Source organism: Lepidochelys kempii, chromosome 10, assembly GCF_965140265.1.
Source record: "Lepidochelys kempii isolate rLepKem1 chromosome 10, rLepKem1.hap2, whole genome shotgun sequence".
Taxonomy (NCBI): Eukaryota; Metazoa; Chordata; order Testudines; family Cheloniidae; genus Lepidochelys; species Lepidochelys kempii.
Genome location: NC_133265.1, coordinates 2,978,445 through 2,995,186, shown reverse-complemented (window position 1 = coordinate 2,995,186; position 16,742 = coordinate 2,978,445). Strand labels below are relative to the sequence as shown.

At 46.7% G+C, this 16,742-nt stretch overlaps 1 protein-coding gene across 3 annotated transcripts in view; it reads left to right on the top strand.

The window, feature by feature from the left end:
- The first annotated feature begins 608 nt into the window (after nt 1-608).
- PRKCB (protein kinase C beta) overlaps nt 609-16,742 on the top strand; it is a 249,941-nt gene continuing 233,807 nt past the window's right edge. The window contains exons 1-2 of one of the 3 annotated variants that reach the window (XM_073361648.1): nt 609-899; nt 1,725-1,756. In XM_073361648.1, the coding sequence (XP_073217749.1) occupies nt 730-899; nt 1,725-1,756 (202 nt within the window). In that variant the 5' untranslated portion in view covers nt 609-729. The remainder of the gene's footprint in view (nt 900-1,724; nt 1,757-16,742) is intronic. The other 2 variants (XM_073361647.1, XM_073361649.1) reach the window with 2 other exon arrangements.

Sequence of the window (16,742 nt, the reverse complement as noted above, 5' to 3'; positions counted from 1 at the left end):
GTGGGGCTTGCAGGGGGTGTTAAGAAGGATGGGGTAGATATTTGGGGGGGGGGCTCCCGATGCAATGAAGTGGGGAGTGGGTGGGGTTTGCAGGGGGTGTTAAGAAGGATGGGCAGCTCAAGGGATGTTGGGTGGCAGAGCTCTGAAAACAAGGAGAGGGTAGGCGGGGTCTGGGGCAGATATATGCAAACGAGGTTGTGGAGCTATGCAAATTAGAAGTGTGTGGGCGAGTTTGCAGATAAAGTCGCAGGGGGGCAAAGCTATGCCCAACAGGGGGTGGGCAGGGCTATGCAAATCAGGGCCCAGGTGGGCGGGGCTGCGAGCACTGCCCCTTTGACACCGAGGGCCACGCTATGCAAATCAATCCGTGGTGGGAGGGGCTTGGGACGTGTCTATTGAAATGAGCGGAGTGGGCGGGGCTGGCAGCCTGGCTGGTGGGGCTGGGGCAAGTAAGGGGGGGGGGAATCGGTGGGCGGAGCTAGGAGCCGCGCCGCCGGTGCAGGGGGAGCGGCTATGCAAATACGGATGCGGGGCGGGACTTCGCATGGAGAGGAGTGGGCGGGCCCTATGCAGATGAGTGGGCGGGGCGGGCAGGGTCTCTCGCTCTCCCTGCCCAGCTGCAGCCAGAGGTGCCGGGCGGCTGCATCCGGCTCGCGCGCGGCATCCGCACCAGCCGCGGCTCGGGCTCCGCGGGCGAGCAGGGGCGGAGGCGCCGGGCAGCAGCGCAGGATGGCGGAGCCGCCCGCCGCCCCCGGGTCCGAGGGCGAGGAGGGCCCGGTCCGCTTCGCCCGAAAGGGGGCCCTGAGGCAGAAGAACGTGCACGAGGTGAAGAACCACAAGTTCACGGCCCGGTTCTTCAAGCAGCCCACCTTCTGCAGCCACTGCACCGACTTCATCTGGTGAGTGCGCCCGGGGCCCCTGCGCCCGCCCGGGGCCACCGCTCGGGACCCCCGCAGCCCCCTGCACGCTTTTCTCGGGCCCCTCGCAGCCCCGCGTCCCTTGGCGCGCGCTGCCAGCCCCCTCGCGCCGTGCTCCCTGGGGGGAGCCCTGTCAGCGCCCCTCACGGCTGTGTGTCCCATGGGGGGACACCGGTGTCCCCTTGGCTTAGGTGCTCTCCTAGGGGTCTGTCTGTATGGCTCTGTGCCCCCTTGCACCCCTGTATAGACTCTGTGTATTCACCAGCTACCCCTGTCTCCCTGGGGCTCCTCCTTTGTGCACCCCAGGGCATGCCCAGCTCTCTGGGACATTCACTCTGCTCCTCCCTGGCACCTCACACAACAGGAAGGACCTGCTTTTTACCGGGTGCTCCCTTGTGTGCCCCCCCCTTGCTTCCAGCTGGTAAATTCACTCCCTGCAGCTGGGGAGCAAGACTGTTAAACTAGAGCCTCCCCTCTCCCCAAATCCCACCCCCCTCTGCTTTCCTGGTGCACCCAGTCTTTCCCCAGGGGCAGGGCACAAATCCTCCAGAGGGTTGTTTCAGCAGCATTGAACCAGCTGCTGGGCACTTCCCAGCCTGTATCCCCAGGGGGATGAATGTCCCTGTGGGGGAGCAGCTCTTTGGGAACAGGTTGCCAGCTGCTGTCACTCTCCTTCCAGCTCCAGATGTGTGGATCTGAGAGGCTGTCACTGGGGAAGCTCAACCCAGGGAGAAGGCGGGGGTGGGTGGGTTAGTGTGTGGGCTGATGCACTGAGGATGCTAATTGTGTGTGTTTTTCCCTTTGCAGGGGGTTTGGGAAGCAAGGATTCCAGTGTCAAGGTAGGTGCTTCACCTGTATTGCGTTTCACCTTGTTGTGTGTGTGTCGGGGGGAGTCCCCTGTCAAACAGGCCTGAGTGTGTGTGTGAGATCTCTGCCATGGTCTGCTGTGGGTGTTGCAAACAGGGGAATCTCTAAGCCTCCTAAAGAGCATCTTTGAAGTTCTCAAATGTGGCTGGGAAAAGCCCTGTGGGAGCCTAGTGCTCAGGTTTTCACTGTGCTGATGTAAAGCCAGAGCAGCTCCCTGCCTGGTGGCTTGTGCCCTGCGGGGGCTCCCTGGGGGGCCAGGGCTTCCCTTCATGAGATGTGTGCAGAGCATATAAGACAAAGCTGGGAAAAACAAAACCAAGAGCCCCCTCTGGTTAAGTAGCTGTAAGGTGCCGACAGATACTGACAAAAGCCAGGAAGTGTGGGTGGGTGGTGTGACTGGTGGGGAAGTGCAATGACAGTGTGTCAGCCCAAACTCTTTGCTTCCCTTTTTGGTTATTTCTGTTGGGGGTGGTGTGGGGCACTTAATGGTTCCTTTTTGATAATAACTTTCATTGATGACTTAATTAAAAGTGAGTTTCCTCAACATGCTCCAGTGACTCCTCTCAGCTGTAGCTTTACTCAGACAGGGTAGGAGGGGGGACTCTGCAGCAACGAAGGATGGGTGTTACCTGCACCACCATCCAATGCAACCACATTGACCTAAGGCTCACCACTGCTTCGGAGTGTGTGCTGGGTGGAGAACAGACTTGCACTAGGTGGCTATTGATATCCCTGTTAGTGGATGGACAGCAGATGTTTATCGTTATTATTGTGTTACACCTAGTGAGATCCTAGTCCATGATGGGAGCTCCTGTGTTAGGCAGTGTGCAAAGAGACTTAGTCTAAGTAAATGATATCTTGGCCGATGCCCTTTCCCCCAGACCCCTCCCAACAAGTCTCTCCCCCCTGCAATCAGGTGGATATTAATGCAGAATATGTATTGGATAAAGGGATTGGCTTTACTCTCGGAGCTATTCCAGCCTAGCATGTAAATTACCACTTCAGGAATATTATTATTGAAAGTGGTGTGGGTTGCGGGTGGATGATGGAATCAGGAATCGAGTCAAAATTTATGCAGAAGCTACAGTCACAATGAAGTAGCTTAGTCATTTCCACTCCCCCCTCCCACCTTAATATCTAAGGGATTGGTCAATGCTTTTAAACTGAGTGCTAGTCATGTTTCATCACTTGAAATATAGGTGAGGTCCAAGGAAAGCAGTGGAGATAGGTGAACTCACTTTTTATGTACATAACCTACTATCCAAACGTGTGGCTCATTGTGAACTAGCTATCGGCTGTCTGGTTTTGGGATTATTGTTTAACTATGCAGCCCTGAGTTAAACTGCTTGGAAAATAAGGCTTTATAACAAACCAACAAACAAACCCCTTGACTCTAGGGTTATTATAATCAGAACTCTCCATGTTTTGATAATGCTGGGGATTTTTTGTGTTCAGGGATTTATGATGTGTCCTTATTACATGAAATTGGTTTAGCTTGATTTTATACTTGGTGGCTGGCAGTTGTCACTTTATTTTTGATCTTTATGCATGGAAATACTTAAATGTATTTAAGTAACATACGTGCACATACAATGTAACTAGGTATTGGCTGAGGCGGTTTGGTTCAGATCTGCATCAGGCTGGAGTTTTGTTTGAAGTCCAATCAGGGCTGTGATTTATTTTTTTAATGGCACTGAAATCTTGCTGTCGTGAAATCTTGTCCCCAAATATCCATTTTGACTGGTGGCTTTCTCTCAAGATCAGCCATTTTGCATGAGACTGAAGGCTCTGTGGAATGAAATCTCACAAGAACAGATAGTCTTGGCAGACTTCATCTGCATCAGAACCAGAAAATGAGCTCCGTCAGACTTTGAAAGTGACACAGAAACAAAACTCGAGGCATGAGATCACTATCTCAAGATTAGGAGGACTTGTGGCACCTTAGAGACTAACCAATTTATTTGAACATGAGCTTTCGTGCTCAAATAAATTGGTTAGTCTCTAAGGTGCCACAAGTACTCCTTTTCCTTTTGCGAATACAGACTAACACGGCTGCTACTTTGAAACCTTTCTCAAGATTTGAACCCAGTCTGACACCTGTCTCTACAACACTTCTGGAAGCCAGGGAGTTTCAGAGGAGAGGTTTTATTATGGCCTATTTCTGGCCTATAACAAAGGTTCCAAAATACTGTAATAAGGCCAGTTCTAATGTCCCAATACACTTGATGGGATCATTGCAGAAACTCTCCTAGACGCTAGGGTTTTGGAGATCGTTCCCAATAAAATCTACTCGTAACAGCTTAACTCATGCTGCCTTTCATCCAGAGCTGCATAACATCTGCCACTTATATGATGGGTCCGTCTGTCTTAAACTAGCAAAACCAAAGAAACTCAGAGATCAGACTAAAGGCCCGGTCTGATGTTGTAGCCTTTGTGCCTGCTTTTCTCTGCTTGACAGAAAGTCGTAGGGGTGGGAGTCAAGGTCAGTGTCTCGCCAGGGATCTGTAGCCTTTGCTCTGAGGATTTGTACGTGGTTTTAGAGTCACTCATCAGGTTACTCCAGTGGAGTGTTTTGTGGCTTAGCCTTGCAGCAAGTGCTTCTCCCCCATCCCACACCTGGCATCGGTTATACCCAGCAGCGAAGTTGAGTTTACCCATTTCTCATTTGGGGAACATGAAGTTTAGGTTGAGTTCATTTACCCACTTCATTTTGCACCACTACACCACTGGCTAACCTCTGTGCTACCCGTGGAATGTTACAATGTTTTTGCTGTGTGCCACGTCATGGCCAAAAGTGTCCACAGAATTATAACATAATTGAGAGTCAAAATCTAATAGAAAAGAGTCAGCTTGGACCATCCGATGTCCATGCAGAATCTCTTTCCTGCTGTGGTGTTTGCCGCATCCTGCCTGTGGTGCTCAGCCGCAGACAAATTTAAGGTTTCTACAGTCTCTTTTGGAACCATTAGGAACTATTGAGCACTTGCTCCAAGGTTTAAGTTATATGGTTGTAACCAGTATTAAATTAGTCTGCAGTGTGGGGCACATAAAGAATGTCTCAGAGTTGCAAACGCACAGCAACTGACGTTCAAAAGTTACCAACAAACCCTTCTCTCCTGCACCCTACAGACTCCTGGGTGGGACCTCCAAAACATCTGGGGGTATGTCTGCACTGCACTGCGCTTGCAGCTCCGAGTCTTGGAGCCTGACTCAATTGACTCGGGCTGGGGCTGCGGTGCTCAAAGTAGCAGTAAGAAAAAAAGGAGTACTTGTGGCACCTTAGAGACTAACAAATTTGCAGTGTGACATTACTGCTCAGGCTGCAGCCCCGGTGCTCTAAAATCCAGCGAAGGGGGAGTGTCTCAGAGCTCAGGCTCCAGCCCAAATGGGAACGTTTATACTGCTGTTTCTAGCTCCTGGGCTCTGAGACTTGGTGCCATAGGTTCTTCTTCACCTAAGTAATGCAGACGCACAAGTCCTGTTGACTCAATAGGATTTAGCCTCCTAAGTCACTTAGACATTCTTGAAAATCCCACCCCGGTCTGTAAAGGCTCCTCCTTGCCTTAATAAGCCACCCCCTGAGATATTTCAAGTTACGAGCATGAAGAAATCGTTGTTTTGTATTCGAGTAGCACTTAGAGGCTCCAAACAGATCACAGGCTTCACTTGGCAGGGCGCAGCATAAACATAAAATAGGCAGTGCCTGCCCCCAAATTGCTTCCCAAATCATTAAACTTCTATGGGATTTTAGTTTTTATGTCCCTTGCGAAAGTGTTTTGAGATCTGTGGATGAAAAATCTTCTCGGCAGTAGTAGAATTAAACTTAATGATTAAACTGCTGTAATTTAGTAACAGTGGAACTAATCTTTATCAGAGCCCAAACCTCTTCCACTATGTACACAATAAGTTTATAGAGACACAATCTATATAGAATATTTTTAGGTTAGAGATTGAAGGCATGGAATAACTGGATGTGCCATTTGCCTTTAGACCACTAATAGTCCACAGAAAGCTCCAGGAGGGGTTATAACTTCTCCCATGGCAGGAAGAAAGAACTGAGGATCCCAGGCCTAGAATCATAGGGGCTAGTCCCTTTCCCTCCAGAAATGATCAGTATTAAATCTTGATCATCCCACCCTCTTACTTGTCAATCTGGTGCCAAATTGGTCATCTTGTTTCATGAGGCTAGGATAGTGCCTAACACTGGGGGTTTTGTTCATATTTGGCTCCCCCTCTAGTCAGGTGTCATAGGATACATGGTATTGGATTCAATAAATGGATTATTTTTAAATGGAAGAAACTATCCATAATGCAATTCTCGTTGACAGTGAGAGGCCTTTCATACTCTAAAATTATTCCAGGTTGTATTGTTTTAGTATCAAGCACCAACTTTGACTCTATGAAGTTCTTTAACTTCATAAAGAATCTCCTGCAGTAGCTGAGAACTGAAGGGCAGTTCTATTGTATTCTATCTGGGTCTCATCTTGTCGGTGGCCATGCGTTGGGGCTTCATTGAGCTAGTGGCCTGGAGTGGAAAACCCTGTCCCAAAGAGTTGGCAGTCTTAGCTGACAAGACAAATGCAGGGTTGGAGAAAGGAAGGATTGTTATACCCTTCTTACAGATGGGGAACTGAGACCCAGAGGAATTCAGTGACTAGTCCAAGGTCAAATAGAGTTGAGGCAGAATCAGGAGTTTAATCTAGATCTCCTGATTCCTGGTCCAGAGTCTTCACCACAAACCCATCCTTTCCATCAGCATAGTTGTTGGGCGGTTGCTGTGATTAAGGGCTAAAATGGGGGAGAATTTAGTACTTTATTCTGACTTGGCTGCCCGGCATCTTTTTATTGTTGTGTCTAAGGACTTTGTTTTAGAAAGCAATCCAGTCTTAGATGAAATAAAATACTTGCTTTTTTATATGTGTCACACATCTGATGGAATCTGTCCTTTGTCACTTATTACTTCATTACTGTCGTAGGCCTTCCAGTCGGGAGCTCTATCCCTTGTGCCCTTAGGAATAGCTTTTTCTTATGTGAGATGTCCATGCCAGAACGAGTTTCCATTTAGTTGAGTTTCCTTTCTCGTAGGCGTAGGTGCCTTACAATAAATCGCTGTTGAGGTTTTAAGAGTCTCTATTTATTCAATACAAATTCAATTCAGGTTTAATATTTTACCCACCTATTTTTTATTCCATTGTTTAGGAGACTTTAGGAAACTTGACTAAAGTATATGTGTTTCCCATTTCTAAACTGCTTTCTTCTGCTTGTACCTGCTGAAAGAGGTGTTCATTTGTGCCCTGCTTTCTTTCTAGGGCATCTACAACAATTAGCTTAATTAAATTGGTTAGTCTCTAAGGTGCCACAAGTCCTCCTTTTCTTTTTGTAGTAATTTGAATGATTAAGATGCCATGAATTCCACACTAATTGCTGGTCTCTCTCTCATGTACCTTAAACTTGTTGAGCAACTTCTCCCTTCAGATTGAAGAATGCAGCTTTCGTTAGCCGGTAGGAGTCTTGCATACGTGCTCTATCCAAGAACAGAACTCGGCCCATAGATTCTTATGAGCTAATGATAACACTCAATGTATGTTGAGAAATAGACATACTAGGAAATGTAGTTGTCCCTGGGGGACTATGGATGTGTTTGGAGCTGCTGGATATGAACAAAGTTCAGTTTATGTATAAGCGAAGAAAAGATACAGACGGAACTCTTTGAGCATCATAAGGATCTGTCATCGCTGAAAGGTATGAAGGCTTTAATGTGGCCTTGAGTGTGGCTTTTTTTAGTACTTTGAGTTCCCGCTGCTTCTTACAAAGTTCTAAAATGGAGTTCTTTCCATGCTGTGAGAACATGGAAGAGGATAGAGCAGAGACGCGGGGTGGTGGTGTGGGGGAAATGAGCTTACCATTGGTTTATTGACCAAGGGAGACAATCATGTATGGTCTTTAATGGTTAGTGGCATTGCCTTCTGGGGATTCCTGATTGAATGTTTTGATCGTGGTAACATTAAGGGCATTGGTGGAGGTAGTGGTAGACTGCAGCCTGGGAGATCTGATCTGCAAGTGGCTGACATTAAGTTCCTTTTTTTTTTTTTTTTTTTTAATTTTGGCTAAAGGCAGGTGTATTTAGGCATCTAAGTTAGGGTCTTATTTTTGAAAATTTTGGCCAGGCATTTTCCAGTGGGATGGGGTTCTGCTAGTGAAGCCAAGCTTCTCTTCTAATGATTGTCTGCTCACCTCAAGCAAGGCAAAGGTGTCCGTGCCTTGCCGAGGACAATGAGCCCCTGCCCCTTGATTGGAGTTCTTAGGCTCTACCACAGCACAAATAACTGTTGTGGTAAACCCAGGACAAACAGCTACAAAGGGGAGGGAGAGTAATTAGTCCCAGGGGGTTAAAAGGCCCCTCCCTATCCACTGAGGAGAGAGAACCATGGGGGCAATAATGTTCAGCCGGAAAAGGGGTTGCTAGGGAATCAATTAGGTTCAGCTGACTCCAACTACTTGAGACCTTTTTAAACCCTCCCCTGGGTGGTAGGAGGGGGAGAGTGAGGGGAGCAGGGAAGCTGCCAGTAGGCTGTTTGCAGCAAGACACCAAAACTTCCCCGTAGGGAGGCTGCACTCACTCCCCAGAAGGGAAGGAAAACAAGCACAAGGGGGCTGACTGAGGAGAGGAGTAGCAGGACCCTGGGACCTATAAGGATTCACCTTGCCCCAATCCTGAGTCTCCAAGGCTAAAAAGGACTGAGCCTGCTGAGGCGAACAAGGTATTTTGCCACACTGTGTGGAGATGGGAAAAACCAGGCACCTTTTGTAGAATTAACCTGTAATCAGGCTTTACAGAAATTGCCTTCTTACTATAGAAACTTGAGAGTATGATCTTTGTTCCTTTTCAGTTAAAAAACCCTGGTGTTGGGGTGGGTCGGGGGGAGGGCTGGTTTGAAAGCCCTGGAGAACGAAGTCTCTGTTTATACTGAGAACTCCTATGGCCTGAGCAGTGGCAGTCTGTTTTTCTCCACATCTGTTTAGCTAACATGCCTCAACTCTGGCTTGAAGGGAACTGTTGGTTCCTGTGGCCCATTCAAGCCTTGGCGAACAGGAGTGCCAGTGGCTCTGGAATGAGGGCATGTGTCCTCTAGGAACGGGACTTGCTAACAGCTGTTTTGTTGCCAGCTGACATGGAGCCGTGTTTCTGTGTCTGCGGACCCAGGCAAGAATCAAACCACTGCCCTAGAGGTGAAGAGCCAGACAGTGGGACTCACTTACATGTGGATGTTAAATAACTTGCTCCTGTTACGGCTTGCAGCCTTTTGAATGTACAGAGCAATTGGGAAGGATTTTTGGAAAGAAGAATCTTGATTCTTTTAAATACAACAAAGTGCCTTATTTACTCTTGGAGGCTTAGCTCATATGCAGCAATTTTTGTATTTCTTTATGACTTTATCTGACTCTATAATTAGGCTGGCTGAGGTGTGTTCACCAAGTATTTCATTTAGACTGAAGTTTGGAAACAAAATATTCACTCGTCTTACAATTCAGCTTTCTCATTTTGGCTTCAGTTTTCAAACTCAACACTTGGTTCAAAACATAAGGATTTATTTAGAGAGAAATACTTGCTTTGAAGGTATCTGCCTTTAAAACCCACCCTTTCCTTCCCCCACTCCTTTGCTGCCCTCTAAACGGAAGTGAAACCTGTAGTACATTCTAAAGTTGCAAATCATTCCGATGCTACATTCTGTCTCGTTTCTGTCATCGTTCGCTTCATGTAGCTACTCAAAATGTGTCTTTATTGTCTGCAAGTGAGAAATAAAACAAAACAAACTCCAGTCATTGAGTTGTCTCAAAACTAGTAATTTAGTGGTATACTGGAGAAATGTTAGTCATCCTACAGACTAATTAAAAATGGTACTACAATTACTTTTGCAACACAAATGATGTTAATTATGTAATGCTGCAGACATTGCAAACATCATTTTGAAGAATGTTTGGATGCCTCTGGGGTGGAACAATTCCTAATATACTTTACTATTGCAAGAAGGAACTGTGCTTGCATACAAGGAACCCAACTCTTTTTGTTGCTAGAACTGGTGCAATTGAGCAGGTAGAAACAGAAAGGGGAAGTTGGTTTAGTTCTCTGCTTGTTTCTCCAGATGGTTAGTTTTGCAGAATTTTGATTAAAAATGTGTTTGACAGACACAAAAGAAGAAGATGCACCCTTTGAGTTTAGGTCTAGTAGTGAGGCCTCCTCCAGAGTCTGCTTTAAAGCAGGAGGCAAGTGGCGATGGTTCCTTCTCATTCTCCCCTGTCTTGCTCTGGATTTCCCCCACCCCCCCATATTTGCCTTCAAGATTCATTTAGCATGTTTTGGAATGGGGAGGGAATTCTGGAACTTCAAGAATCTGCAGATGCCTTGTAGAAATGTTCTATTCATTGCAGCATATATCACTTGGGTACATTAAGAGGCTGTGACTTAATTAGCACCTTTCTTCTTACAAGTGCACAAAAATCCATTAAGTTCATCAGGGAAATCTATTTTTTCCCCATTGCAATTAACGTCGATGGATTTTCCTTTCTAGTCTCCTGAGAGAGGATAGCTGCCACCCTTTTTAAAAAAAATATATTTTAGCTACAGTAATCGGGTACTCCTGTTAGAAAGGAGCAGTAATGGGGCCTGATATGAAGCCCACGGAATATCATCTATTTCTTTGCCTTCTGCTGCTCCTTCAGGGGTATTTTACCATTCCCCGAACCATCCCCAATAGCGGAGTATGATCACTAGTTTTGTGATTAAATTCTTCTATAGTAACGAATTCTGGTGGAGGGATAATCCAATGGTTGGGCCTTAAATGAGACCTTGATCAACAAATATTTGTATAATAGGCTGTTTTTCCTTACGTCTCAAGGTTTGTGCCCCTGTCCCCTTTTCCTCTCAGAGCTGGTCAGTTTTCTGACTAAACGACTTCTTGTCAGAAAAATACAAACGTGTTGAAACCAAAACTCTTCAAGGGGAAGGATCAGTTTTGATGAAACTCTCCTCGGGAAACATTTCTCAATTCCAGGATGGAATTTCATAGAATATCAGGGTTGGAAGGGACCTCAGGAGGCCATCTAGTCCAACCCCCTGCTCAAAGCAGGACCAATCCCCAACTAAATCATCCCAGCCAGGGCTTTGTCAAGCCTGACCTTAAAAACTTCTAAGGAAGGAGATTCCACCACCTCCCTAGGTAACGCATTCCAGTGTTTCACCACCCTCCTAGTGGAAAAGTTTTTCCTAATATCCAACCTAAACCTCCCCCACTGCAACTTGAGACCATTTCAAGAGAGTCTCCAGAGCCTGGCAGTTAGGGGACTCACTGGCGTGTGGGAGGCCTGGGTTCAAGTCCCTGTGCGGAATCCGCTTCCAGTCCCTGCTCAAAATCAGTTGGAGTAGTGCCTTGAAGCTGGGTCTCCCACATCCCAGTGAGTCCCCCAAACCACCAGGCTGTTCTGCAGTGGGTCTCTCTGTGTTTTTTCAACCAGAATGGGAGAACTCTGGAAATCTCAAATTTTTGTGGGACAGAAAAACCATTTCATGCCCAGCTCTGGTGCTCAGCATCATGTGATCATACAGACTCCTGTCATGTGTCAAGGAATGGGAGCAGGGACATGAAGTAGCATCTTACAACCTTTAGGGGTCAGTTTGTTCTCCCTGTTGAACAGGGAAAGCCAGAACCCTAGTCTCCAGGTGAGGTGAAGTTAATACTTCTGAAAACATGTGTTTGCACGTGCACAGCACCTGATCTTGGAAAAGTAGAGTATTACATCTCTTTGCACACACAGTTTTGCACTAGCTGTGGGTGCATGGGTTAACATTTAGTCATCCAACTTACTGTGCCAGGAAATCGAGTAGCTATAATCTGAGGCCCTGATCTTGCAATCTGATCTGGGTGGGTGGACCTTGTTAGACAGTGAAGGTCTGTGGGGCTCCACAAGGGTATAGGGGTTTACCTGTGTAGATCAGATGTCAGGACTGGTGCTTAATTGCAGATGCAGAAGTGGAGGCTGGGCTGTATGCCTTCTTAAAACCAGGCTCAAATTCGTTTGGGATCTTCATGGAAGTTAGAATTAGAAAAGATCCATTGGGGAATCTGGTCCAGTCTTGCCATTCTCCCAGACAGTCAGGACAATAGTGTTTTCTAATGTTTGGTCCTGCTCAACTTAAAATGCACATCACTTGTAAAATGCTTAAAACTTTCATGGCAGATTTCCGGTTCACCTTTGAACTTAGGAGCTAATGAGGCATGTGCTCATTGTGACTAAAGTTAACTTTTAAGTCTGCCCATCACTCTAGCTCAATGAGGGCTTGATCCATATGCGGTGCACTTAATTAAAAAGTGTACAGTCAAAAATAAAATGTTAATAGGCCGCCTCCAGTTCCTGCCTGCGGATATGTGCAGTCATGAGAAGGGACATTTTGCTAGTGGTGGGTGGGTGGGATGGTTTGTGCCAAAGATAAATGTTTGGGTGTATTTCTCTGCAAAAGCCAGCTGTGAAAAGAATTCAAGTGTTGCACATTAACATAAACACCGGTCTCGACCTGCCAAGGTCCAAACGTGGGACGGGATCCTCTTAGACGTGCGACAGGGCTCCAGCATGAGGGACAAAGCAAAACAGCAGCCGAGACTGAGTGAAGTGCTGTGCAACTAATGCCTTCAGCCTGCCTTCCCGAATCACTGGTTTGGAAGTCCGTGAACTAGAGCAGTTTTAAAAAGGGGACTAACCAGCCTTGGTAGGAGAGAGGTAAGTTTAGGTCTTGTGTGCAACACGTTCCTCATTTGTTCATAAAATGCAAATGCAAGGCAGATTTGTTCAGGAAATTGCACTGGGCTGGCTCTTAGCACAGTCAGGAGAAAAAATTCACTGCAAAAGTAGAACATCTGAAGGTCACAAAGGGGCTTTCTATTGTGTTACCATCCTAGCTAATCTGGCCCCTGGTATGTCCTAATAGCTCCCAGAGAGGCACAGATGCTGTCAGGTTTCTTTCAGATCACTTAAGAGACTGACTTCTCTATTGTGTGCTCTGTGATAACCAGGCCTAGGAGAGGAAAAGAATTCTCCACAGAGCCTCTTCAGTGCAGCAGTAGCATCACAGCAGACAAAGCAAGTGAGGCGGTTAAAATAGGGACGTCTTGAACGCTGAGGTTGTGCTACCCCTGGATTTGGCAGAAATCTCCATTAGAGCCCCAAATCATTGTGCTCTTAAGAGCACAAGCTCTGTACTGACACACAAGGAGAAGAATTCAGGTACTTCATGCAGTGCCTTGTTTTCTGGGATGGGAGCATCCTGTCCCTGTCTCTGGCATCTCTGAGGTTCCTTGTTGCCTTAGGGCAACAGTTAAAGGAAAGAGCTCCCCTGTCTTCACCGCAGCAGCCGAGGAGGAGGAGGGGAAGCTGTGGGGGATGTTGTGTACTCATGCCAGGGAGATGAGTGTTATTGTTTCTCTGCTGTTAGAAGGGGACAGGGTGTCGTCTCCCATGTACCCCCTTGAGCCCTGCGTAGGGGCCATGGAGGCAGCTTGCTTAGCCCTGTGGTAAGGAAGAGTTTGTCCTACCTCTCAACACCAGCTCCCCACAAGCCTTTAGCTGACATTCAGGTCCGTCTGAATGGTTTTCCAAGGCAGACTGGCCTGGGGACAGAGGAGATGGGGGCTGGGGTGGAGGAGGGCTAGAGGGCAGAGAAGCGAAATGAATGGCGTTAATTTAAAAGTTCTCCAGACAGTGACCCTGTGAGTGAAGATTAAAATCCCTGCTCGCAAATAGCTTTGCTGTGGTGTGGCTGCACTGGCTCCCCAATCTCATGGGGGCTAGTGGCAGGAAACGTTTTGTGAACGCAGATGAGCCCACTGTTAAGCCAAGATTCTGCTAAGCTGGCTTGGAGAACAGTTCTGAGACAGAACGCGTGTGACTCCACCTGGCCTTGCCTTTACGTGCTGGAGCAGTCGCCCAGGGGCCTGAGCTATTTGACAAATACAGGCAATGCCACAGGCATACATGGCACTATACACTAGGCAAAACTGAGCCCTACAAATAGTCCTTGCCCTGGAGAGTAGGGGCCTAAGACACAACTCCAGCCAGGGGAACTTTGCGCTGGTTACACAGGCAAATCAAACACGCTCTCCAGGAGAAAGCATGTGGTCCGGTAGCCATAGAGAACCTGCTTCTAGTTCTGTAATGCCAAGGGTCAGGGTCCCATTGTACAAGGAGCTGCACAGCCAAGAAACTAAAAAAATGCCAGCTTGTGCCCCAGAGAGCTTTACAAACTATGCCTGGTTTGCGGTACCTTGCTCCAAGGAGTCAAATAATGATGAGGGCCAGGTCGCTCAGAGTTTAGGCATCCTCCCATCAGGGCTCTAAACTCAGGATTAAATATCATTTGCAAGAAGTGACTGGTAGAAATTGTGAATTGAAGCAGTTGCCATCCGCGTGCTGTCAAATATTTGTACCTGTGCTCTTTGGACCAGATCTTCAAATGGTGTCATTCTCCCTCGCCCAGTTAAAATCAATGGAGCTACAACAAAGGACACCGGCTGAGGATCTGACCCTTCCTCTTTAATCCGTGGATTTTCTTCTGTGCCCTGCACTCCTCGCTCATTGACAGCTCTTCATGCTCAGCACCTGCCTTCCCAACATAACTTCTAATCCTATAAGAAGCATATATGACTTTTCTATAGGAGAAGGATATTTCTGCATGCATATGTCCCATAAAAAGGAGGGGTGGGGTGACTTCAAGTGAAGAATTTTTTGTTTTTTCATTAGGACTCTGCAGGGCATCTGCCAGTGAAAAATGGATTGAGTAGATGTATGGTGCGGGGCAGAACGCCCTTTGGCTATCGGAGAGTCAGACGGTGGGATTGGCCCTTGTTAAAGGAAAGGAAGCGCTCCCTGCTACATGACACTTCATGATAATCGTCCCTTTTCACATCTTCGCAGATGAAACTGAGTGCAGGCTGCAGTCGGTTTCCTGGCCGGGGAAGCTGTGCTGATACTTTAAACTTTTTTCTTTTGTTAAAAAACAGCCCTACAAAACATTTGGGTTTTTGAATGTGGAAGGTCTGATGTCCTTGGAATTCATATACTTCGGCTCATGTGCAACAAAATTAATTACTGCTGCTTATACATAATCCATTTTTTATAAAGATAGGATTGCTTTTTAACTCTTTGTTGGGACGGTAGAGAGTTACTTCCACGTATCCCTGTTAGGTTAAGTCCGCAGGTGTGTCCTGCAGTTTCTTAACTCTTTCAGTTGCTTACAGTGGCTGACCATATTGCTTCTGAAATGGAAAATTTGTTCCATGAAACAATGGCTGATGTATCTGTAGGGTTTCGCTGTGCAAATTCAGCTGTCAGTACCCTTCTGCCTAGCCTCTATTTGCTGCCTGTGATGGGTATTGTCTATTGGCTGCACGCTGAACTGCAGTATATAAATCACTGCAGGACAGTTCTTCCTGCAGCTACTTCATCTGCAGTTTTTTAACTCTCTCACTGCAAAATACAATTGTACTCAGCCATTAGCAATAGAGCTCTTCCTTGTATTGTGAAAGCCCATTCCCTTCTGCCCAGCTGCCCCGTACTCAGTGTAGTGCAGTCTTTTTTTTCTGGTATCTTTCTAAATAAATCGAAGGCTTCCCTTTTTAATAAAAGGCAACTCTGTTTCCAAAAGCACGAGACTGCAGTCAGCAAATCTTGTATGAAAAGAGGCTTCATCCAAATTCTGCTTGATGCATAGACTCAGCTGGAAAATGCTTCGGGCGAAGTCACCATACTGTCTGTCACTATTACTGTCTCAGAGTATTGAGTTACTGGAATCAAAGAGTGTAAGCCTATGGGAATGGGCCATGACACACATTGATAAACTAAAGCAGGTAAGGTGGTTAGTCGGACTCTTTGATGTGTGCATCCTGGTCAGCGCCATGTGGATCATATTTGACCCTAGGCTACAATCACGTCCATACTTGGAATTGTTGGCTTTCAAGGGATTCAGATGGACTCGTTAGGCTGCTGTTATGGCCACAGCTCTCCCCATGGTGCTGAAAACTGTGCTGGGAGAGCAGAGAGAGTTCTCAGTGCTTTACTCAAGGCCTGTTTGAGTCCAGATCTCCAGGAGGAGAGACCTGGGAGGGTACAAACTCTTTGTTTTAAGAGTTGTGGCTGAATTCCTCACCCTGAAGCTAACTTGTATTGATTTTAGTACCTTGTGCATTGGGGCTGTGTTTTATCTGTCTAAATACATATTGCCAATTAAATCTAATGTGTGCATGCAGATGCCCTCCCTAACACCCAGACCACCGGTGAACCTCCTTGTCTAGGTGAAAGTGTTGGCCCTCCAAACCCAACCTTCTGGGGAAGTAGATCTTGTTAGCTCCAAGCAGGATCTGAGAAGGGATTGATAGTTTTTGGAGCAGAAGAGTTAGTGGCTCGGACAGTGGATGCTCTGCAAGGCTGCCCAAGGAACAGTTCCCTTGGAGAGAACTTCAAGATTTTTTGAGTTACTGGGAAAGCCAAACTTCAGGAAGGGGGGTGTCATAAATATAAAGGGAAGGATAAACCTCTTTTAAAATCCCTCCTGGCCAGAGAGCGAAATCCTCTCACCTGTAAAGGGTTAAGAAGCTAAAGGTAACCACACTGGCACCTGACCAAAATGAACAATGGGGAGACCAGATACTTTCAAAAGCTGGGAGGAGGGAGAGAAGAAAAGAGTCTGTGTGTCTGTCTATATGCTGGTTTCTGCCGGGGATAGACCAGGAATGGAGTCTTGGAACTTTTAGTAAGTAATCTAGGTAGGTATGTGTTTAGATTATGGTTTCTTTAAATGGGTGACAAAAGAATTGTGCTGAATAGAATAATTATTTCTGTCTGTGTATCTTAAGGTTTTGCTTAGAGGGGTTCTCTATGTTTTGAATCTAATTACCCTGTAAGGTATCTACC